A 23,537-nucleotide genomic window follows, 5' to 3' on the forward strand; every position below is an offset into this window, starting at 1 on the left:
AGCTGGCTCCTCCCTGGGCTCCTCCAAGGGCTGTGCAGAATTAACATCCTCCCTTTGTTTCTGCAGTAGGGTTGTGCTGAGGGAAGTGAAGCTGCCCCCTAACAGGGAGAACACCCGCAGTGCAAGGCTGCCCTGAGCCCAGCTCCTGTGGCCCTTGGGGCCCAGTGCTCCCCGGCCCCACCACTGCACCTGCAGTCGGGCCTGTGTGTCCTGTGCTCTCCAGGAGGGACAGGAGGATGTTCCCAACGCTTCAGAGCTCTTGGCTTTGCCCTTCTGCTGTGCTTACCATGCTCTGTTCAGGTTTGTGCCCTTCACTGGGCGTTTTGGCCCCAGGGGAGGCTCTTTCTCAGAACCAGCATGATCCCAAGCTGCTGCACTGGTAGGCTGAAGAGCTGCACCCCCGTTTGTGCTGGCACCACATGCGGTGTGTGCTGGTGGGGAAGCTCCAGGAGTGGCATCCTGGGAGGCTGCACATGCTGGGATGGATTGGGAAGTGCTGCCCTGAGGCTGGCAGCAGCTTCTGCTCCTGGGGCCCAGTGGCTGTGTCTGGAAGGGGTTTCTCAGTGGCGTTTCCCTCCCGCTGTCCTGCAGCCCCTGACTCTCCAGTGCTACCTCCTTCCCCCCGGCGCCTCTCCTGGGTTTGTTCATGAGCTCCTCAGTGGACATCCCTGTATTTCTTTTTGGTTTTAATATATTAAAAATTAGCAGTTCTGGATTCTTCCCAAGTCCTGCTGCATGGCCTGTGGTGAGTGTTCCTGGGTGTGCGTGCTCCACTAACAAAGGGGGTTTGTGTACAGCTGCAGCCCCTCCTGCCGCTGCCACTTTCCTCCTGGGTTCTTCAGGAGCTTCCCTTAACCTGTGTTTTTAGGGTTTATTTAGTGCCTGTCACCCTCAGGCTGCTTGTCTGGGGGAGTGCCAGTGCCCACCTCCCGCAGCAGCCCTTTCTCTGCCCTGAGCTGAGGGGGCACTGTCGAGCTGAGCTGTGCCCGTGCTCTTCCCTTCCCAGGGGCTCCTCGGAGCATTTTGCTGCCAAACCCGCCTTGCAGGGGAACTTCTGCCTCTGCAGCCCGTCCCCATGCTGTGCCCCCGGTCCCTCAGGCTCTGTGGTGAGCCTGATGCCAATCTGCATCCCCCAAGGGGGAGGTTGGCTGTGGCTGTTCTTCCTGGGGGTCTCAACTGAGCCTTGGGCTGTCCTGAGGTAGCACCAGCCTGGGGAGGGACTGAGGCCCATGGGGCTGCAACTGCTGATTTCAAACCAAATTCAAGCACCAGAGAGAGAGAGAAGTTTTTTGTTTTAAAACAACCTCAACTGACTGTTTTCCTCTTGGTTTTTACTGCCAGGCTGCTGTTTCCCACGTACCTGCTCTGTAACTCCCCTCCATGCTGCTGCTGGCTCCTGGTGCTCGTGGGCAGCCGCTGGCAAAGGGTGGTCACTCCTCTGGGAAGGCTCATCTTGGTTTTAACCTGTTTGAAGCTGGGAACTAGTTTTCAGTTTAATTCAGTGCAAACAAACTAGAGAGTGATGTAGCCTGGGCACTTCGGTTTCAGCTTTTCTAGTCCCTGAGCTCTGGTGGAAGTGAGAGGAAGGGGCTCCTGGCACACGGCTGGCAGCTGCTGGCCCCTCTGGGCCTGGCTTCAGCTTCCTTCACAGTTTGTCACTGCTTCAGCATTGGGTATGGACAAAACCTTGTTGGGAGTGTAGCTGCTCTGTGGCATCATGGAAACCTTCTCCACCTTGGCCCTATGTCATTTCCAGCGTGCACAAAGGGTAAGTTGACAGCTTATGGGTACTTTCACCTCCAGCTCTACAGAGGAGACCAAGTTCAGGACCGGTTTAACCCCTTTCAAAGCTGCCAGCTGCTGCCCTCCTCACAGCCCATGGTAGCACCTGAGGAGAAGTGGCCCCCTGTCTGGCAGGAGGGCACAGGGCACTTCTCGGGGGCTTCCCGAGGCGCCAGGCTGCAGCCACAGCTCTGACCTTCCAGAAGTTACAGAAACTGTATCACTTTTTATTGAAAACCGCACTGAACTCTAAATGTCCACCTTTACATAAACAAATACAGGAACGGTAACACACTAAAACAAAACATACTGCTGATAGCCGTGGGGTGGTTGCTTTTTGTTTTGTCTGGTTGGGACAGCTTTTTCTCTCTTGTGTTTGTTTGTCACAGAAACAGGAAGGTACCCATACAAAGGCTCCAAACAGGCCCTCTCTCCCCAAACAAAAAAGGCTCATGATGATTCACAAAAGACTATGAATATAACATGTAACTAGTTGATACAAATCTAACAGGATCTGTTAAAATCAGTCACAGCTAATAACACGTTTCTGAAGTGTTCTTGTATAAAATAGCACGTGAAGAAAAGGAGACTTCTTTTTTCTTTTATCAACGGCTAAAAAAAGTGGGGTTTGTTCATAGACAGTCTGACAAGTTTACCATAAAAAGTGTTTCCTGAGACATAAGGAAATGCAACATTATTCTTGAACCCTTTCCAGCTCAAGACTTCTCTCTTTCCTGCTTGATAAAATAGCTGCAGATTTAAAACTGAGAAAATATATTTGAGTACAAATAGTGTGTGAAACTTCATACTTCTTCTTTTTCCTTCTTTTTTACCTTTTTTAAACTTTTTTTGGTCTTTTTCTCTCTTGCATCATTGCAGGGTGGAGGTGAATGCACAGCTACTTTATTCAGTGTACTGGGGCAGGGAGGAGCCGGGCCCTTTGTGCCCTCCCCAGCCCCCGGATCCCGGCTGGGATGGCTGGCTACAGCTTAACCCCGGCAGCAGAGCTTGTGTTCACACGTCACTGGCCCTGGGAGACTGCAACGAGGAGCGTTGGTGTTATCTTCTTCTAAGCCAGAACTGGTGCCTCCCATCAGAAGAGACCCAGACCCAGGGTCAGGAAAGGGCTGCAGCCACCCCGTGGGCTGCTGGTGCGGTCCCAGGTTCACTCTGTCAGCAGGGCGGGAGGCAGCGCTTCGCCCACAGGTGCAGCAGCCCCGTCCTTCCCCAGGAACCGAGGGGAAACAACATCTTGACTGGGGTGATTTGATGCACAGATGAAGGAAACTTAACACACACTACCAGAAGTTGCTCATGAATGTCTCGTCACATCCTCGTTTTCAGTAAGCAGCTGCCTCCTTCAGCGCTTCTCCGCAGCCTGGGCGGCCTTGGCCGTGGGATGACACTGGAACACCAATGATGCGTCTGTCCAAGTCCAACCGTACGAATCTCCTACAAATGCTGCTTGCCTTGCTTTTTTCAATCCTTTTTCAGTTCATGTATAACTTCTTTTCCAATGTCTCTTGGTCCCAAGTGTATAGAAGGGGGTTGAGATTCTCTGCTATTGCTCGTTGGGGTGTTCCCTGTTGTCGCCGTGTTTGGTGGGCTGGTTGGGAGACGGCGCCTGGGACGGGTGTGCCACGGTGGGGAGGGTGTGAGTGACGGGGATGCCTCCAGGCAGGATGCCCTCCATCGCTGCTGGAATGCCCCCTGGGGCCACACTCACCATCCCAGGGGGGTACCTGGGCCAGGGGACAGGGAGAGGCAGGTTGGGCACAGCAGAGCTCAGCCCGGGGCCGGTTCCCCCCCACGGCTGCGGCAGAGACTCTGCAGGAAACCAGCAGCAAAGGGGGCAAGGGGATTCCACTGCTGCTGGAGCCAGGTTTGGTGCTGCTTTTGCTCTTAAATTAGAAGGGCTAGCTGGCTGTTAAACAGGAGGGCAGCTGCTGGGGTGATGGGGGGAAGCGTCCTCCACTGTGCTACCCGGGCTGCGCTTTGCTCTGCACCTTCTAACACGTTGCTCAACCATCAGGAAGCTTTTCTGGAGAAGGGGGTAAGGAATGGCTGTGGATGCTCTAACAGGCCCCACACTGCCACACCACCACAGCCAGCCCCCTGTGTGCCTCTCTATGCCCCCACCCTGCCTTCCAGGGAAGATGAGCCGCCCCAGGGGAGCCTGGGCACAGCTGGAACAGGGGGCTGGATCCTGTCCCTCTGCCTTTCTGAGCAGGGCCACAGGTGCCAAGAACTGACACCACAGTGCAGAAAAGAGAAATGAGAAGGTCCTGAGCTGGCTGTGGGGCAGATGAGGCCACAACGCTCTGGAGGACTGTGGAGCAGGCAGAGCCTGCTTCAACCCTCTGCACCTCCCCACTGCTGCCCCGAGGAGAGAGAAGGGAGGTTTCCCCTGCCTGAGAGGTGTGAGCTGAGCCCAGTGTACAGAGGCAGCGGCTCCCCAGGGGCTCAGCAAGGCTGAAGCACCCTGCAGGGGTTAAGCCATGATCCAAGGCTTGTCCTCAGGGCCAGGGGCCTGCTCTCACCAGGGCTGTGCCTGCGCTGCCACTCGCTGCCCAGGGCTGCAGGCTGCCGTCAGCAGGGCACTCCTGTCTGCCTCTGCCCATGACCTGCTGTGCCGCACGGGGGCTTTTTTTGTACCTCAGAGTATTTTTGGCAAGCGCTGACATGCTGAAGGCTGCCTGTGCTCCAGCTGAGTCCTTGTGCCCCCTGTCACCTGCCCCGTGCAGCAGTGAGTGATCCTGAGCCCGGGGACTGGGGTGGAAATGAAGACCTCGAGCTGGAGAGTCTGAGCCGGGGCCAGGCTGGGGCAGGGGCAGAGCTGTACAGGGATTTTCACCCCAGGGAGCACACCGAGGGCCTGAGAAACCCCTCAGCTCCAGCAGCACCAGCGGCCCCGGGGCAGCGGAGGGGATGCCCGAGGAGGAGGCTTGGCTTTGGGGCTGCCCTGGCAGCAGCATCCCCGGGCTCACCCCCGCGGGAGCCGCGGCCGGGCTCCTCTTCTCCCGCTTTACCTGTACGTGGCACCATTGAGCTCCGGATGAATCGCCTGCTGATCTATTACTGACCACGGGGCCGTCGTGACAAAGAATTCCTTATTGACGCAGTTCCGGAGGCTCTCTGGGATGCGGCCTGGAGTTGGGGGTCAAGGTAAGGACGTGTCAGGCAGGGCTGAACCTGGTTCACTTCTGTTTTCATTCTGCTGCGTTTGTTAGCGTGAAGGATGGGGATAAACCCCTCCCTTTGCCCTGTTTTGGGAGGGCATTTTGGCTGCAGCGAGGTGCAGGGCTGCAGACCAGCTCCCAGCTGTGTCTCGGGAAGGCTGTTCCCTGCTGTCAGAGCAGGGGCTGGCCAGGCATGAAGCCAACAAGCAGGGCAGGTTTCTGGGCCGGGAGAGTACCGGGGGCAGCCGCCCGCAGCAGCCTCCGCGCCGGGAGGATTGGGACGCAGGTGCCCTCGCTGCTTTGGGGGTGGGTTTGGGCTGGGTGGGTTGTTCTGCACCATGGTTTGGGGAAGCACCATTAAAAGGGGCAGCAGTTACTGTCACTGCGCTCTTTGTCCCTGTCACAGTCCCTGTGGCAGGCTGCACCAGGGCCCCATTGAGTTAAATACCCCAAACCCCAACGCTGCAACAGCAAACTCAAGTTTGGTTTCTCAGCTCTTTTGCTGGGGTGAGAGGCCTTTCCCTGGCCCCAGGGGGAGCGTCTGTCCCTGTGAGGGGCCCGTACCTGTGATGGCACGCCGGATCTCGGTGGCAGCGGCTTCCCTCATCTCCAGCGACGCCTGCTCGCTGTACCAGGCTGTGTGCGGGGTACAGATTAAATTGGGAGCATCTTTCAACGGGCCTTGAGCAAAGCTGGGAGCAGGGAGGGGGGGAAAGAAAGATTAATTAATGTTTAAAAAGAGAATAAAGCATGTTATGAGTGGCACAGGAGGCTTGTGGCCTGCCTTCTGCCCTACACCACCCTCCTTCACGGCACCTGGGCTGGAGGCTGCCTGACAGGAGCGTCCTGCCAGCCCAAACTGCCACAGCGGTGCTGGGGAGGAAGCACAGCTCCTGTGCAGGGCACAACTCTTCAAGTGCTCCAAAACGGAGCCAATGGGGCTGAAATCCCAACCTGCTGGGGCCTTGGTCTTAATGCTCCCACGGGAATACATGCTTGGAGGTGTCTGCAGCAGTGTGGGCACGTGGGGAGAGGCCCCAGGTCAGCCAGCCCAGGGGTGAGGGGCTGGGTATGGAGCTTCCCTCTCTGCAGCAGCACACCTTCTTTATGAAAAACAAATGCTTCTGAAAACACAAGTCCTGGTGCTACCCCCCACCCCCAGCCTGGCACGAGAGGAGCTGCGCCCTCCCTCCTCACTGGCCCTTCCCAGCCAGCAGCAGCCTGTGGGCAAAAGCACCCCTCACTCACAGAGCAAAGTTGCTCTTGGGCGCTCGTGAGTACTTTGGTTTGGGTTTTGCTTTTAAGCACATGCTGATGGCCCTGCCTGGCCTGTGCTGGGTGCAGCTCAGGGTGTTGCTCAGCCCCATGAGTGCCCGGGGGGTTGTGTCCCCACGGCAAAGCACGAGCGTTACCTGAACGGTTCCGACTCGTGCACGTCGAGCGCGGCCCCTCGTATCCGTCCCTCCTTCAGGGCTTGAGTTAAGGCCTTCTCGTCCACCAGCCCCCCGCGCGCCGTGTTCACCAGGAACGCTCCCTGCCTCATCTGCGCCGGCGGGGAGAGACACAGCGGCTGAGCTGGGTGGGCTGGGGCCGTGACCCGGCGCTCGCTGCCCACCCCAGAACGATCCCCATCCCGCTGGGCTTCTGTGGCAGGCCCAGCTCTGGGCGCTGCTGCCAAGCAAAAGCCGCTGCAGCACGCCAGGAGCAGGGGGCTTGCTCAGCTGCTGGCACACCAGCCCTGTCGGGAGGCCAGAGGGGTGCAGGCAGCTGTTTGGAGACAGCCCACAGGGCCCTGGCTCGCTGTGGCTGTGCCCATAGAGAGCCCCTGGGCTGACAGACAGCCGAGCTGTGCCCCTGGAGGAGCTGAGCCTGCTCCCTGCCCGCGCGCCTGGAGTCACCTGCTTGATCGTGAAGTCGTTGATGAGGTGGTGGTTGTGTTCATTCAGGTTACAGTGCAACGAGACACAGTCGCTCTGGTAGAGCAGGTCCTGCAGCGTGTAGACCCGCTGCACCCCCAGCGACCTCTCGATCCCATCCTGTAGGTACGGGTCATAGAATATGACGTTGAAGCCGAAGGCCTTGGCTCGGACGGCGACCGCCTGCGCAGTGCGACCTGTGTGCAAAGGGAGGAGTGGGCAGGTTAACCCAGTCTCACCTCCCCGGCTCAGCTGCCCCATGGCCTGACCCACACCTGGCCCTGGGACTGCCATGGGGGTCCCCTGAGCTCCCCAGACAGCCCCTCACTGCCTGGCCTAGGAGAGCACGGCAGCATCTCCTGGGGCAGCGCTGGGTTTCACCACTGCTCCTCCAAGGCCTCAGCCTAGGCTCATGAAATACAGCTCTCTCTCCCAAAAACCATACAACCATAGGAACATTTTGGTTGGAAAAGACCTTTAAGATGGAGTCCAATCCCTCCCCTCACCCTGCCCAGCCCACCACTAACCCACGGCCCTCAGCACCTCAGCTCCACGGCTTTGGGATCCCTCCAGGGCTGGGCACTCCCCCAGCTCCCTGGGCAGCCTGGCACAGGGGCTCACACCCCTCTCAGGGAAACAGCTCTGCCTCATCTCCAATCTCAACCTGCCCTGGGGCAACTTGAGCCCATTTCTTCTTGTCCTATTATTACCTGAGAGAAGAGACCAGCCTCCAGCTCACTGCAGCCTCCTATCAGGGAGCTGCAGAGAGTGCTCCTGTCTCCCTTCAGGCTCCTCCAGGCTCAACACCCCCATTCCCTCAGCCCCCCCCGAGCACCCCTGTGCTCCAGCCCCTTCCCCAGCTCCGCTGCCTGACTCAGCATGAGATGCTCTCCGTGTTCCCCAGCGACCTCTGTGCTGGTTCTGCTTTTGAACTCGCTCCTTTCAGGCCCATCCCGTGGTGTGGGGCCTCCGGGCTGCCCCCCGTCCCCACGTACCGAAGCCGATGAGGCCGAGCGTCTCGCCGCGGATGCGGGCGGCCCCCGAGGCCACCTCCCGGATCTGCTCCACGCTCTGCACCCTCGTGCCCTCCCGCAGCGCCTGGTACAGCCACGTGTTGCGGCGGTACAGGTTGAGCACGTGGCAGACGGTGGAGTCGGCCGTCTCCTCCACGGCGGCCGACGGGATGTTGCAGACGGCGATCCCTGCGGAGGCAACGCCACAGGCACGGCTCGGCTCGGGGCAGGCCGCAGGCACAGGGGCTCACGGCGCTGCCCCTCGCATCACCCGGCCAGCCCCACGCGTCTCTGAGCACCTGGGGTCGCGTTTGCCAAGGATGAGGTGCGGCAGCCTGAGATCTGCTCAGGGTGCCCCGTGCCCCGGGCTGTCTCTGGAGTAAGGACAAAAGCAGATCCCAGGTGCGACGGCTGCACGGGAGTAACGCCAGCAGCAAAGGATTGTGCTGCAGTACAAAGTCTTACTCTTGTTTAGTTTAATCTGCCTTCAGAGTGCCTTCAGTCACGCAGAACTCACACCTTACCCACAGGAAGGCTGTTCAACCCTTAAATTGTGGAGGGGCCAGTAACTTGGTGCAGTGGAGCGGGACGGTGACCCAGGTCAGTGGGGCAGGGCCAACTTCCCCTTCCACCACCAAGCGCCAAACCAGACAACAGCCCACCCCACGGGAAGGCTCGGCGTGGTAGTACCACCACAGCACACCCCATCAGCACAGCCTCACCCCCAGTCCCACAGAGGAACCCATCGCTCCTGCCACAACACTTGCAGGCTTGCCCAAAACTGGAGAAGGATGGGGTGACAGCCATGTCAGAGCAGCTCTCCCAGCCCAGCACCACCACACAGCAGGTCCTCATCCCACACCTTTGCTTCCTTTGCCATAAAAGGTTTGTTTTACAGCACTGTGTCTCTGCTCAGGGCTGTGAGGATGATGAAGGTCATGGAAAAGGCCTCCCTGGTCACTGCCCCGTCAGGTACTGGCTCAGTGGTGTGTTTAAGGGTGTGCTTAACTTCGTGGCTGGTCACCAGACTGTGATTTAAACAGACAGTTAAAGATGGATGTGTACTTAGGGGCTTTACTGGACTAGGGTCTTTGAGTAGAAACCACAAAGTAGGAGATAAAGCATTACAGAAAATCCCCTTCCACTGTGAGGGGAAATTGAAACCCTGTTTCCCACCCCCCTGCCAAGCTCCCTGCTCCCAGGAGCTGCCCTTCCGATTTTAAAACTCTAGAAGACCTACAGAAACTGGGAGCAAATCTGACCCTGCAGGGTGACCCCCACCCCCTGGCAACACTGCCCACCTCTTCTCCACCTCCTCTCCCTCTGCTCTGTCCCCACAAGCTCCTCAAGCCGACACTGTCTCATTGTACATTCCCCATCTCTTCCATGGAGGGGGGGAAGGGGAGAGACAAGACGGCTGGTGGGCAATGTTGTTGTGAGAGTGTGTGCCAGGGGGTGCCAGCCGTGCCCCCCAGCCCGGCCCGCAGGAGGCTGCTGGCCCGTGGCCAGACCCTGTGTTCACTGGCCATTTATTGACTGCACAGTTTAAAAAATACCTTATGGAAAGCAATACCAATTATATTTTACGCTACATTTGTGGGCAGTCATTACATTTTCTACTCGAAACCACACCATTTGGCCACCCAATTTGCCAAGTACAAAAAGAAGGATTATGCTGCAGTATCCCATTACTTTATCCGTTGCATTTTCCCTTCCTCGACGCTCGAAGCCTCGGCACATTGTTATAATGGATAATAACAATGAGAGTTAAAAACATGAAGGAGCCATTACACCGAGAAGACACTGTTCTCCTCTTGAGAGAAAAAAAAAGAATCAAAGGAATAATTCAGTGTGTTGAGAATTGCTTTTTTTAGGAATGACTATTTGAAACTCTCTTATCGCAATTATCTCTGTAAAATGGCTCCTGTGTAATGGCTGTTATTCTTCACTTCCCCACAGATAACCTTTCATACACGATATCCCAAACACCAGCACTGCAGGGCTGCCTGACACACCAAGCCTCGGCACGGCCGGAGCCAAACCGGCTGCGGCTCAGCTGCTAAAATCAGGGGCACAAGCTCTCACGGGGGGGGATGTGCAGCCAATGGGCCCTGTCACCGTCCCAGGCTGGGGGGCTGCTTTCTGGCAGCGTGACCCTCTGTAATGTACCATGGACCCACAGGAAAGGTCTTTACAAGCTCCTGAGGCACCTTGGATGGGATGGGAAAGGAGGCAGCAAGAACCCAACGGGTGATTCCCACCCCCCTGACCAACATGCCACCTTCCCAGTGCCGTGGGCACGGCTCCAGGAACCACGTCAGGTCACGAGACTCATCTGGCTGGACAAAACACAACAAAACACCCTTCCTCCAATCTGTCTCGAGCTACATCAGCTCTCCTGTGCCAGACACAGAGCAGTCACACAAACACCCGTTGGTACAAGGGGACACCTGGAACTGGGGAGAGTGTAGCAACAAGGGACTCCAGGTGGGGCAGTGTGACCACAGTACGAGCCTAAAGGCTGCCTAAAGCAGCACTAACCGTATGTCCTTCACGGGCAAGTTGGCCTGTCACAGTATCCCCTACATGCAAACACATGTGAACCACACCTGTAAGGTTTAGGGGCTGGGTCAGCCCCTGCCTGCAGCTCCCGTGGGAAGCAGCAGGTCCCTGTGCTGATGTGCAGGGCTGGGAAGGAGCTGGGAGGGATGAGGGTTTGGGGCTGAGACCTACCGAGCTCCCCCGCAGCTTTGATGTCGATGTTGTCGTAGCCGCTGCCTATTCGAACAATGACCCGCAAGGCCTTGAACTTCTCCAGGTCCTCCCGTGTCAGCGTGATGGTGTGGTACATCATGGCCCCCACCGCCTCGTTCAGCACCTGCAGCACGACACCGGCGTCAGGAGGCAGCGGCACGGCCGCGGGACACCCGCAGCTCCCCACTCAGCAGCGGCACACGGGGTGCTGTGACCGCACGGCGCCTCCAGCCGTCACCACAACCGGACCCCGAGGCCGTGCCCCGAGGGAATGGGCTGGATGGATGTCTGAAAATGATGATACTGTGTCTGGAGATGGCCTGTGGCTCACGTGGCCCCCTTTCCAGTGGTTATCTGCTAATCCCTCTGCTTCCAGCTGGCAGTACCTCTGCTTTTAACAGGAATGAGGTTTGTCAGCAGCAGCTCTTGTTTCTGAACGTGGCTGGCTGTCACTCCTGACTCCTCGGCCTCCTTTCTGCGTGTTGGAAGTTCAGGTACCTGTGGCACTGTTCATATTAACCTTTTCTGGATGCCTTCAAGAGCATCTCCAAAGATGTGTGTGAGGCCGTGCAGTCACATCAGGCTGTACTTCCTTCCCTTCAGTGAAGATTCAACCCTTCATTCATGCTCACCATAAGCTCTGGGAACCCAAGACACATCCACATACTCCAAGACCGGCTCATCTATCAATGTCTCACAGAAAACTCCACTCTCCTTTCCCTGCATTTAGTACACAAGTGTAAGATCAGCACTGATGCTGCCTGTAGTTCTCTTTCCCAGATGCTGGAATTGATTCCTCATCGCTTCAAACCTCATTTGTGTTACCCAAATGTGCAGGAAGAGTAATTGAAAAGGGAGTATCTACAAGCAGCTGAGCTTCCAAGCACAGACACCCATCCCCACTGCAAGCAGCTGTCTGTGTGCTGCCCAAACCTCACCCACTCACCGCTGCAGAGCTGCCGGGGGGCAGAGGGCTTCATAGTACTGAGGTAACAGAAGGGATGTGAAGGGATGCCCCACGCTCCTCACCTTCTCGTGAATCTCCTGAGTTGATTGTGCATCACAGAAGGCGACCGTGGCCAGGTCCTTGAGGATGGGCATCTCCACGGTGCAGTCCCTGCCGTCCAGCAGTGCCACCAGGGGCCGGGGGTGCATGGGGCCGTTCATGATCTGCGGCCGGATACCTGCAGAAAGAGGGGCTGCAGCTTACACAGGGGGTTACAGCTTAGCACAGTTTTGCAGCTTAGCACAAGGTTTTACAGCTTAGCACAAGGTCCAGTTTTGTCCCTGGGAGTACAGCTGCGGTTTGGCCCTGGCTGGAGAGGAAACTCAGCACGGGTCACTCCTCAGACAGGGCTGGACAACCCCGTTTCATCCACCTGGGACTTTATGGGAAGTGTCTCTGCTATGCCAATACAACACAGGCCCAGGGCTGCCAGCCACTTCCACCCTTTCAGTATTCAGTATCTTAGAAGCCAGGGGTAATTCTTTCCCCTGGCCGCAGGAAGGCGGGTATTTCATTGCACAGACCTACACTGGTGCCTGGTCTGCTTTTTACAGAATGACTTTACCATTTTGACCACCTCAGAAAGAAAACTCCCAAGAGACATCACTACTCACTTGCAGTGAAACCGCTGATGCTGGTGAGCTGGACAAGCTGGGCTTGGCTAAGGGAACTCTGTGCAGTCGGTTTGGGGTATGTTGGGGGGTGATGCATCTCCCATGGAGCATTACAGAACAAATGCTATTGTCTCTGGCACTAAGTCAGACCGAGGGCAGGAGGCTCCTTTATTTGCCCTTGCACAGCACCAGGAACCACATTCCTGCAGCCCCACATGCCAGAAAAATGACAATGAGGGAAAGAATGACAGAACAACAGAATGCTGGGGGTGGGAAGAGTCCTGCAGAGCTCATCCAGCCCAGCCCCTGCTAAAGCAGGTTCCCCTCGCTCAGGGGGCACAGGAACGTGCCCAGTTGGGTTTGGAAACCTCCCGAGAAGGAGCCTCCACACCCGCCCTGGGCAGCCTGGGCCAGGGCTCCCTCACCTCAGCACCAAACAAGTTTCTCTGTGTGCTTAAGTGGAACTTTTTGTGTGCTGTTGGCTACAGTATTAGCAAGATCTCCAGCAGCTGATGTGTACATGCCAGCCCCAGGAGCAGGGATCGACCCTGCTGTTCAGCAAAGGTGGCACTGCACATAGTTACACTGATTTTACATGGGAAAAAACAACCCCATGGAAACAGGCAGGTCTAACAGAGTTTAGCGGCTCTCTGTTCCTGTTCTACTCAATCTGCTCTAAGAGCCAACCAACCCATCAGAGCTGGCTGAGCACTTTCAGCGTTACACATGAACGTCTGTGGAGTAGATTCCTTCTCTCTGTTCTGCCTGCTGAGCTCTCCATTAGCATGGACTGGAAGTAATACATTATGTTTCTATGGATTTCATCCAGATGGAAGTGCAACTGTGTCAGTGTGCAGGGGAGAGTGCCGAGACGATGTGGATAACAGAAAGAAGCTTGCCATAAGCAGATAAGGGAGAATAAAACCACACAAATCTGCGAGCGCTTCCACGATCCCTCTGTGCAGCACTGCCCCAGAGCCAAGCTGTTTGCTCGGGTTAACAAGGGGGTGAATTATAACACTGACTTAAACACTTCCTGCCATGTATGATATCCCAGGCTCAGAGCATCACCTACCAGCCTCACACCCCAGCTGTCAATAAAAGGGAAGTGATGCAGCAGCCGCCATCCCTGTGCCCACGCCGTGCAGCTGGATGGAGGCCCTGCCTGGGCAAGCTGAGCTTGGTGCTTGCTGGGGAGCAGGAGCATCCTCAGGCAGAGCAGCAGGCACACAGAGGCTGGCCGTGGCTCCCTGTGAGCGTGGCACGTGGCAGATGAAACCACGGTGCATCTGAAACTTGGACATTTAATCTGAGCCCCAAAATAAGGGGTTTATTCTGCTGCCCTTACATAAGCTTCTTTAAAAAGCAAAGGAAACACAGCTTTTTTTGGATTGTTTTGGAAGCAGCATCTGTGTCTTTGGTTGGGATTAGGGATGTGACTGTGCATGATGACACAGGCTTCTCAGGCACCTCACCCGCGCACACCAGTGCAGTTGCCGAGGGTGAGCGCTGGCGAGGTAGCCAGAGGAATGCCTCTCACTTCTCCTGCCTCGACAAGAGGATTTACTTCAGCTTGACAAGGAAAGTTTTGCAGCAAATCAATACGAGATGAAGGGCACAACGTATGGAAACCACGTCTTAATACAAGCCATTGGCAGCTCTGAACTCCAGCCGCGTGCACTTCGCTCTGCTGCCCCTCTCCTTTGCCTCTGCACTGCCCTGTGTCTATCCCTCACCACGCCGGCTCCTGCAGAAACACATCCAAACCGAACCGGCCGGGCTGACAAAACCGAGCTGCGCTCAGCCTGCTTCTCCTCTTAGCCCGGCTCCCGCAGCACGTTGCTCTGCGTGCCACCGCTCCATTAACCGTGAGGTATGCCCGGATCAGAAAGTAATTAAACAGCCAGAGACTCCCCCGCTAAATCCTGACAACCCACGGCAGTGTTAACCCTTTGCTCTGCCGGGCAGCGCCAGGCCCGGGGCTGGCTGCGGAACCCTGGGCCCCGGCAGCGAGCCGGCGTGCCGTGGGCAGGAGGCAGCGTGCCAGCTCTCTGGGGAGGCCGTGGCAGCAGCTCTCCCTCCCCACGGCCTCCCCCCGTCACCTCCAGCCCGTTGCGCCCACGGACCCGCGGCCGCTCTCGCGAAGTTGGGACAAGTATTGCTCGGTGCGCCAGGCTTTAGGCGTTCTCAGGCGCCCGGCGTGGCGGGCAGAGCTTGCTGAGGAAGGGGGAGGAAAGGTTTAATGGACAGGAAAAAAACCCCACAGGAAAAAAAAGGACAAGGTTTTTCAGTCAGACGGAGAACTCCCAACTCCACCCCGGCTCACAGGCAGCGGCTCACAGGCAGCGGCGCTTGTTGCACGCAGCCCGCTGTATAAAGTGCTTTTGTTTCATTTTTAATACACAAAGCCTGCTTGTCCTCTCCTGCCGCTCCTCCCCTTTGCCACCCACTTGTATCCGATCCCAATGGCACCCCAGCCAAGAGAATTAGGGAGTGCTCCCTGCTAAATGGCAGCCTTTGTGTGACCGCAAGACGGCTGGTACTATCTCGCAGAAACAAAAGCAGGAGCCATTTGCCTAATTCTTATTAATCTCAGTGCCATGCAGCTTAGGAAAAAAAGAACACAGAGAAAAGGCTTTAAACATGTCCACTTGCAGTATACAAAAGTGCATCGAGAAGCAACCCTGACACTCGCCTGCATCACCCGTCCACAGCAAAGCAGCTACAGCTTCACAGTCAACTACACACTTTATTAAACAAACAGAAAAGAAACAGGAAATTTCCCCTTGCCTGGAAAATGTTGCCTCCACATTCTTCTTCTTATTAAAAACCACACATGGCAGTGGAGGAGGAGGGAGGGAGGAGAAGGGGGGGGAACCCACACACGAGAAAATACTACCACTTTTCAGTGCGTTGCCTCTCCTTTCGTCTACGAGGGGGTATCTTCAAACAAGCAATCCCGCGGCCCACAGCTGCAACATCTCAAGACAAATGTCTCTTTGAACACGGAGGGAAAAGAAAAGGCTTTTGTCCTGAGCCACGGAAGAACAGCCTGAAATTGCGAGAGGAGTTACAGTCACCTCTGCGCGGCTCCCAACTCTTCAGAGCACTCCCTCCAGACTTTGCCGAAGCTTTTAACTAATCGTAGTTCTTTCCCAGCCCTTGAATAAAATCATGTGAGTGCCAGCCAAAAAATCTTATGCTATGCACACTAAAGGGTTTGTATATGTCACAGTCGCTTTTCCCCCCCTCCACTCCCCTCCTCCCATTGACTTGCACATACGGCGGGTTTTTTCCGAGTCCTCTCAAATGGATTTAATCTGTGTCACGCTGTGTTTTATGTTTGTTTGGGTTTTTTTGTGTGTGTGTGGTTGGGGTTTTTTTTTTTTGCCTTTTTTTTTGTTTTAAATTTAAAAATGAAACATGTCTTTCCATGTGGAGTCTGTTGGAGGAGGCTCCAGAAACACGCTGATAGCCTTTAGCAGCCGCGGCAGCACCACACGGCAAACACAAAGCACTGAGGGCAAAGCAAGGCTGTGCTCATCTCACCTAGCAGCCTGCGAAGAAGGGCCAAATTCCTTCTTCATGTGTAAATCAACTGGTTCTCGGCATTAGGAATGACACTGGCTTGCTGGCAGGATTCACATGTTCTCTTGGTCCTGCCCAGTTTGTCCCAAAGAGGTAAAAGCAGCCCGGTCCTGGACCATCCCAAGGCCACAGTCCTGCAGAGCACAGGGAAGCACCGCTGTGGGGCACAGTGGGGGAGAGCAGGTCATACCCGTGCAATGCCTCCTCCCTAGAGCATGCAGCAGATCACATAGAATCACAGAATCTCAGGGGCTGGAAGAGACCTCCAAAGCTCATCCAGTGCAACCCCTCTGCCAGAGCAGCACCACCTAGAGTAGGGCACACAGGAACTCATCCAGCTGCATTTGAATGTCTCCGGAGGAGACTCCACAGCCCATCTGGACAGCCCCTTCCAGTGCTCTCTCACCCTGAAGTAGTTTTGCCTTGTGTTGCTTTGGAACCTCAGAGCAGTCATTTTTCTCTCTTCCCAGTCACCATCATCATTGCTGGTGGCAGCAACAGCTACAGACAATCCTCATCCGAGAAAAAAACCTGCATCTCGCTCCCGTTTAATCCCGATTAATGCCGTTAGTGCTGCATTGTATTATTTGTCATTCCCTGGCCAGAGCATGGTGCAGGTTAGTTAACAGAGGGATCTGGGTGGCCTTTGTGCAAGCTACCTTGGATCTCTCACACTGGTTTCAGCCATGGAAGCCAAAACTACTACAAAGTCCTTCTGATCCATCAAATACTTCTGGGTAACCAGGAGAGTCCTGGAATCAGAGGATCAGGAATAAGGAGAACAAAGGTTTATTTCCCAAAGCTGGTACTGACTTGTAACATAAACATCAAAAGACCCATCAGTCTCCCTAAACTTCAGTCTCTGAGCTCAAGGGGATTTGGGCACCTCTCTCTCCTCAACTTGCATTGCCACTGCTCGACTGCTCCAGGTCTTCCAGAGGCTTACTGTCCCAGCCATCCCCTCTCCATGCGCCCCAAGCCAGAAAGTCATGGTCCCACAGTGCCTTTCTGAGGTGGCTGAGGGGTCCCCCCATCCTCCATGGGCTGTAGAGCAGCACCCATCCTGCTTTGGGACTGCATGGAGGGGAAACCTCTGGGAAGCCACTTTTATGAGTCACAGACAGTACGTGGGCTTGTGGTTCCAAACTTGAGCACAGTCCCTTGCAAGCAGAAAGGTGTGAGTTGCAAAAATGTCATCAAACAACTGCCAGGAAGGTTTGTGTGAGGACAGGGATGCTTCTGGGAAGCACTGCAGATGCTGTGGGACCAAGAGGACCACTCTCTTCTACCTCAGAGTACTCACAAGTGATGCTCCTTCTTTCACTTGACTTTTCCTGTTAATAATTGCTTCTCATAATAAATGCATATGCAAAAATGAACTAAGGCAGAGTCTTACCTCACTGTCAGGGGAAAAAAAAACCCCAAACTCAGGTATTTACTGTAATTTCTCATAGTGAATACTCTGGAGGCGCTTGGTACTGTGCAGACAGAAGCCACACAATACACAGGCAGTTCAGAAAGTGACATCAAATTGCTGTGTTATCAATAACCCTGGCATGCAAGCACAGTATCTTTGAGACTGCCAGGATGCCACCAGAGAGACTGTGAAACCTTCTGGTTTGGAGGAGACCTGAGTGTCTCAGCCAAGGTCTGTAACGCAGCTGGAGCTGATGGGCTCCACGCTGGCAGTCAGCGCTGCGTGGGGAAAAGGGGATGATGGCAAAGCAGAGGCTGCTTCCAGCCTGCTGGAAAAAGCCACAGGCCCATGGCAGTCCTCTCCACTGAGGGAAGTCATGCTGCAGAGAAACTCCTGAGCTCCAGAAAGATGGTCCAAGAGGCAGCAAAGCCTATCCTCCCCTGCGAGGTGCAGGGTCTCTGCCGGAAAGAACGCGCGTACCTGCTGTGGGGAAGAGCCTGTGCAAACTCCTGACCTCTCCAGAACATTTCCTCCTGTCAGCACCTAAGAGCTGGCTTTTTGCCAGTTCCCTTTTCAGATAACTTTTCAGGGCTTCCTTTAAAAATATATTTTTAAAAATTCATAGGAAATGCCCCTCTAAAACGACATCCTTATTAGCTGCCACCAACCCCGAGATTACAGCCTCCAGATGAACCACAGAACTCGACAGCAACCACAAGGAAATGCTCTGTAGAAGTACAGGCAGTACATACACATGGGACTTTCTTACTCTGATCTCAATTCCTGTAGACTGACACTAGAAACAGATACAGCTTTTTTGTGTACCCCTGTTCAAGCACCACGTAACCCACTGCCAATGGTGTGGGGATGCAGCTGGGGCAGGAAACCAAGCACAAGCTTTGCAGAAGTCTGGAGCAGTCTGCTAGGAAATCACCTCTGGCCTGACACGAGTCTCAGCCAGGAGCACTCTAGATAGAGCTGCGAGTATATGAACTGGTGTAACAGGATAGAAAGGCCAGAGGACGGTAGCCTGTGCTGCATACCTGCCATAGCAAATGGCTGGTGTTTGGTCAAACCAGTTAAGGTTTGTGCTGTGGTTATGATTCAGACACCACAGGGACTCTCAAAGCAACCCATAGCCCCAGGGCTGAGGCTCTGCAGCTCCTACTAACAACAACATGCAGAAGGCAGCAAAAAACCCAGTAATTTCTCCTTGAATGTGCTCCGTTACCAAAGCCCAGTGATGAAAATGGATCACATTCACAGTGCATGGTGGTGATACTATCCAGCGACCTGAGGAAATCCTTCTTGTCCAGTGCTGCCACTTCAGCTGCAGTACATATTCTTCACGTACCACACACGTGCTGTTCACCTCAGAGCCACACACTCCAGCCACATGGCACCACGCAGCAGCGACCACAGCCCCCGCCAGCTCTCCCTCAGGTCCCTCCCTATCCTCTTTCCCTTCTATACAAATGGAAACAAACTAGAGCAGTTAAAACAAAGAGCTGTTCCAGGAAATGGGCAGCATTCACTGTTTTTGTTTTACAAAAAGATAAAATAAATAAACCCAAGGAGAGTGATGGTGATGCTCTACACCAGGGCGCAGGGGAGAGCTGCTGACAGCAGCCATCTGCGCAGGAGGCTGCCTGGACTTCAAATCACCCTGAGGGATTCAGAGGCTGTAAAGGCATTTTGGAGGATGAGATGTAGAAGTGAAGGCTAAAGATGACCCTGCTGTGGGGAGAGCCTGAAAGGCTGCTGCCTGAGCCCACCACGAGTCAGCAGTGAGGCTGCCACCATGTACCAGCCTCGTGGGGTGCAGACTTGGCTTTATCCCACAGACAACTGGCAGCAGCCCGATGGTTTAGACTGGAAATTCCCCTCAGATGCTAAAAAAGAAAGTAATCCATCAAAGCAAGGACTTGGGAAGCAAGAGGGGTTCAAGCACACCTGCTGCCTGCGTGCCACGGGCCCCCTTTAAACTTGCGTTTGCACACTGGAAACGAGTGATTCCGAGCAGAAACCAAAGCAAACACCACACCGAGACGTACTTGTAGGAATTAAAAGTATGCTGGTGTTTACCACCACCATCAGCCCTTCCTACTACACTGGACAGAAAGGGCTATCAGTCTTTCAAGCAAGATATCCATGAGGCTGCTCTGCTGTTTTCTGCAGATCCCGGAGGAGTGTCGAGACAGCGCTGGAGGGTTCATGCTGAGGAGGGCTGCCATTCACTGCTGGGTTACAGTCTTTCCTGTGTGGTGATGCTCCCTCCACACAGCTGAGACAAGATAGCTTTTGGAAGATCAGTCCCCATCTCCACACCCACCTGTGACTGTTGGCATCTCAATGATTTTGTTTATAGCAAAAAGGGAGAACAAGCCACCAAGGATCCATCCCAGGCTTTACCCAATGCTCTTTCTATGAGAGCATGGTGGGAGCCTTCAGTGAGGGCCCAGCTTGACTTTGAGAGCCAACCCCCAAAGCAAGGGGTTGGTTCCTGCTGCAGATGGTCTGTGGTGGGAGCTGTGGAAGCACCCTCAGCCCTGGCCCAGGGGTAAACCCACCTAGACATCTCCAGCATCTTCCTCCTGAGTGATGAAAGGTGCAAAACCCTCAAGCCACAGGCAGCGAATGCTGCCGTTTGCTGTGATGAGCACCAGTGGAAAGAGAAGCACGTGGGTGGACCCTGAGCCCTCTGACACACACCACGTGTGCTGCCGGGGGCTCCTCCACAGCCTGAGTGATGCTTGCAAGCTACTAAAGGAAAATATATGGTGAGCTCACGCCAAAACCCATAGGTCTTGCCAAGGCTTCGTCCCTTCTAAGACCCATTAAAATAGCTCCTGGGTGCTTGCCAGGCACACAAGCCCATCTGGAACCGTCTGCTCAGTGACCCTGTTGCAAGGTCACTCCTTCTGGAGACTGAAACAGCCACTGCTCAGCCTATCAATGTGAAATGTTTCTGCCGAGGGTGATGGACCTTTGATAACTTTCTCCCTTCCTCTCGCCGCTCCCAGCCACATCCTGGCTCTCAGATCCCCAACCCTCTTCCACAGCAAAGCTCAACTGAAGGAAACCTCGGTGGGGAGAGGAAGCCCAACCACCACCACACTTCCAAGCTTTTCTGCAGCACGTTCACAGCCCGCACAAGGCTTCTGTCTTTGTCATCCTAGTGCTTTGCCTCACATGTTTCCATCTCTTTCTCCACCCCAGTCTGTACCCAAAGCCCCTGACGTTCTTCCCTTGCTCTGAGAAAACTGAGAACGGTCCTGCTCAGTGAAGAAAGGATGGCAAAATGGAAATCTGTGAGTGCAGGTCCTGGGAGGTGCAGAATGTCTGCAAATCCCCCTCATTTCCCCGAGATAAACACCTTCCCTGCCCCATTGGTTTACTTTTACAGCTATTGCTTTGCAAGTACATTGTGGGATTTTATCACGGCTGCACTGAAAAAACAAGAGGGCACACACTGAATTCCTGTTGACATTTCACGCAGCCCAGAACCATAAAAACACAGCAAACAAAACCTGGGGCTCGGCAGTGACCACCAGAACCCACCTGTGTTCTTGGGGTTAGAGTACAAAATGAGCACTCCAGGGCTCCTGCAGCCCTGAGCGTGGCCCCAGCTGGAGGCAGGAGCCCAGCCCCGAGCTCCCCAGCTCCTGGCCTTGTCCCTGTGACACTCCAGACCAGCAGCACTGGGGAACAACCAGCTTTCCCTTTGGGTTGTACTTTCTAAATCTTACAGAACTTCATTTTGTTTTGCTTTTAACTGCATATTGGAAGAGACTGGTTCTAATCCAGGCAGGATTTACCGGTCATGCCTGCATTAGGAAGCCAGGGCTCTGTATGTGACATCCTCGGAAAAGTATTGAAAAGGAACTCTTTCCTTCTTCAACTCATGTTCCTTAACTAATGTGTTTTATCATTTTTCATAATAAAAAGCTGCCTCCCCAGATGCATCAGGAAAATGAAGCAAGGTCCCACACTGTGCTGGCAGCCACTTTCCCAGAGGAGCATGCCCTGCTGGAGAGACCAAGGGGAACGGGGTGACGTGGGGCCCAGCAGCATCTCCTGCCCTGACATCTTTCTGAGTCACCTGCAAAGCTGCTCACTCATCTGGGAAAAAAAAACCCCAGCCCATAACCCCCCTGCCAAGAAACCTCCATCTCTTTACCCAGCTCCTCTGAGAAAGGATTTTAGAGATGCCACACAATGCAGCCCTTTTTAGCTCTTTGTGCCCTGCAGCCATGCACTAATACAAGCTGGATGGAGGCAATCTGAAATGGGTGCATTGGATGATGCAGAAGGCTATGAAAAAAAAAACAGCAAAAAGAAAAGCACTCCAAAGAGAAAAAAGAAAACACTCAACACGGAGCTGGATTGTGAGCTGAAGATTTCATGAGGTCAGGGTGAACGTACAAAATCTCTCCCTGGAAATGTTATTAATAATAGCATCTTATCTCCTGCAACACAGAAAGTACACTGATTAATAACAATGCACTGATTACTAGCAGACTCCTAAGTCTTACAATATGATCATTTAATCACTTCTTTATCCAGCCTGAGGGAAGAAGTGGTGGTCAGGGCACAGAACTCTGTATTTTAAACTCGCCCTTTTTAAACCCTCTGACTTTGCATCCTTGCAGAGCCTTGCCAGCCCCTCACTAACAACTACTGCGTGCTGAGAGCAGCCTGAAGTTGCAGAAGGGCATTGTAGGTATTTCAGAGAGAGGAGAGTGTCTGTGTGCTTATGAAGAGTCCTCAGGCACACAAAAGAACACGCTTGGGAGACTGCACCTAGAAATGTTGACTCCGTGTACACAGGTGCCAGGTTTCTACTGGGAAACTTCAAGCCAGAAAAAAACACAACCTAGTCTTTTGTAATTCACAGGCATTAAATCTTTCTTCAGGTGTCCAAATCGAATTAAACTGAGATCTCATTTTTTTGGTAAGATGCTTTTAAATTGGGGTCTTTCAAAGACCTTTTAAACCTTCTGACAATTGAGTTTTATTTTGAATGTGATGTGCAATTGTGGAGAAGAGAAGCATCTGGCCCCAAAAGCACAGGTGTTTTTGTAACTAGGTAAGTTGGTCTGATAGAAGATATTACCTCTCCCTGCAAACCTTGCCTAGCTTCAGTTTTCCTGGCTGAATAAAGATAACAGGAAAAGTTTAATGATTAACTTCCACCTTCTCTGTTTTCCCCCTGTATCAGGCTCCTCCTGGCCGCCAGCATTCCTGCCCTGCTGCTAACATGGGCTGCAGGTCCAGCCTCACACACCTCTTCCTGATCCATCACCCCCTGGGCAGCCTCTGCATCGCAACATGGCCAGAACAACCCAAAACTCTCCCAAAAAGACTCCAAGTAACGTTGGAGATGTGATTTCTTTTGCTCCAGCAGAAAGAAGCTCGGAGTGAGGACTAGAGCAAGAAGCTGCAGTGCCTCTGGCCACCCCAGCTCCCTTGGAGGCTGAAACAAGCCCCTCCAGAGGTTTCCTGCCAGGCTGTTCTTGGGCCCTGGACAAGCAACACACACCAGGAATGGGTGAGAACATATCTAACATTTTTTCTAATCCCTGACCCTAAAAACATTCTCCTCTGACAATCCACAGCCACACATTTCACATCTTCAATGAAGACAGTGGGCCACGCAATCCCTGCTCATCAGCACCACCTTGGATCCCACGAGCACCTCTTCACCCCGAGACACCACGTTCATCAGCAGGAGTGACCGTCACCCCGGCCAGGGCTCCTGCCTGGGCTTCTCCCAGGGTGGCCTTGAGTCGAGGCTTGGTTGAACTCTCACTGTTTGGCAAATCCTTCCCTTGTAGCTGCTTCATCTCCACCTCTCTCACAGCAGACAAAGAGCACTCAGCCCCATCAGCTGCACGCAAGTGCCTTCTGGTTTATGGAAACCATGCTCTATGTCCAAATATTGCACAGTTCCTTGAATAATGGGGTTTAGAGCCTCCCTAATTCATCATCAGTGTTTAAAATAGTATCACTAACCCTCACAAGTAATGAGAGATGAAAAACTTATCTTAAAGCAGAGCTATTTACGATACGACAATCTAGAGAAAGCTTTGCTAATCTGCCACATCTCCGAGCAAGAGGAATATACACTCCCTGGGTTTCGTAATAAAACAAAAATGAACATTGGCAGAGCAAGCAAAACCATCTACAAACACAAATCAACCTTTTCTCCTTGTGAGCCAGAGTAGCCCAAGGGATAACGGCACCATCACGCTTCTGATGTATTTAT

The 23,537-nt window shown here is 54.1% G+C and overlaps 1 protein-coding gene across 4 annotated transcripts in view; it reads right to left on the reverse strand.

Annotated features, from left to right (window-relative positions):
- Positions 1–1,988: 1,988 nt before the first annotated feature.
- Positions 1,989–23,537, reverse strand: part of CTBP2 (C-terminal binding protein 2) — a 131,991-nt gene continuing 110,442 nt past the window's right edge. For 3 of the 4 annotated variants that reach the window (XM_062001882.1, XM_062001881.1, XM_062001883.1), the window contains 8 exons: positions 11,674–11,828; positions 10,624–10,768; positions 7,873–8,079; positions 6,860–7,074; positions 6,374–6,504; positions 5,526–5,653; positions 4,812–4,929; positions 1,989–3,524 (listed from right to left, as the gene is read on the reverse strand). In XM_062001882.1, the coding sequence (XP_061857866.1) occupies positions 3,344–3,524; positions 4,812–4,929; positions 5,526–5,653; positions 6,374–6,504; positions 6,860–7,074; positions 7,873–8,079; positions 10,624–10,768; positions 11,674–11,828 (1,280 nt within the window). In that variant the 3' untranslated portion in view covers positions 1,989–3,343. Of the gene's footprint in view, positions 3,525–4,811; positions 4,930–5,525; positions 5,654–6,373; positions 6,505–6,859; positions 7,075–7,872; positions 8,080–10,623; positions 10,769–11,673; positions 11,829–15,163; positions 15,220–23,537 lie in introns of those variants that run through there. The other variant, XM_062001884.1, reaches the window with a different exon arrangement.

The sequence above is a fragment of the Colius striatus genome, chromosome 8, assembly GCF_028858725.1.
Source record: "Colius striatus isolate bColStr4 chromosome 8, bColStr4.1.hap1, whole genome shotgun sequence".
Classification (NCBI taxonomy): domain Eukaryota; kingdom Metazoa; phylum Chordata; class Aves; order Coliiformes; family Coliidae; genus Colius; species Colius striatus.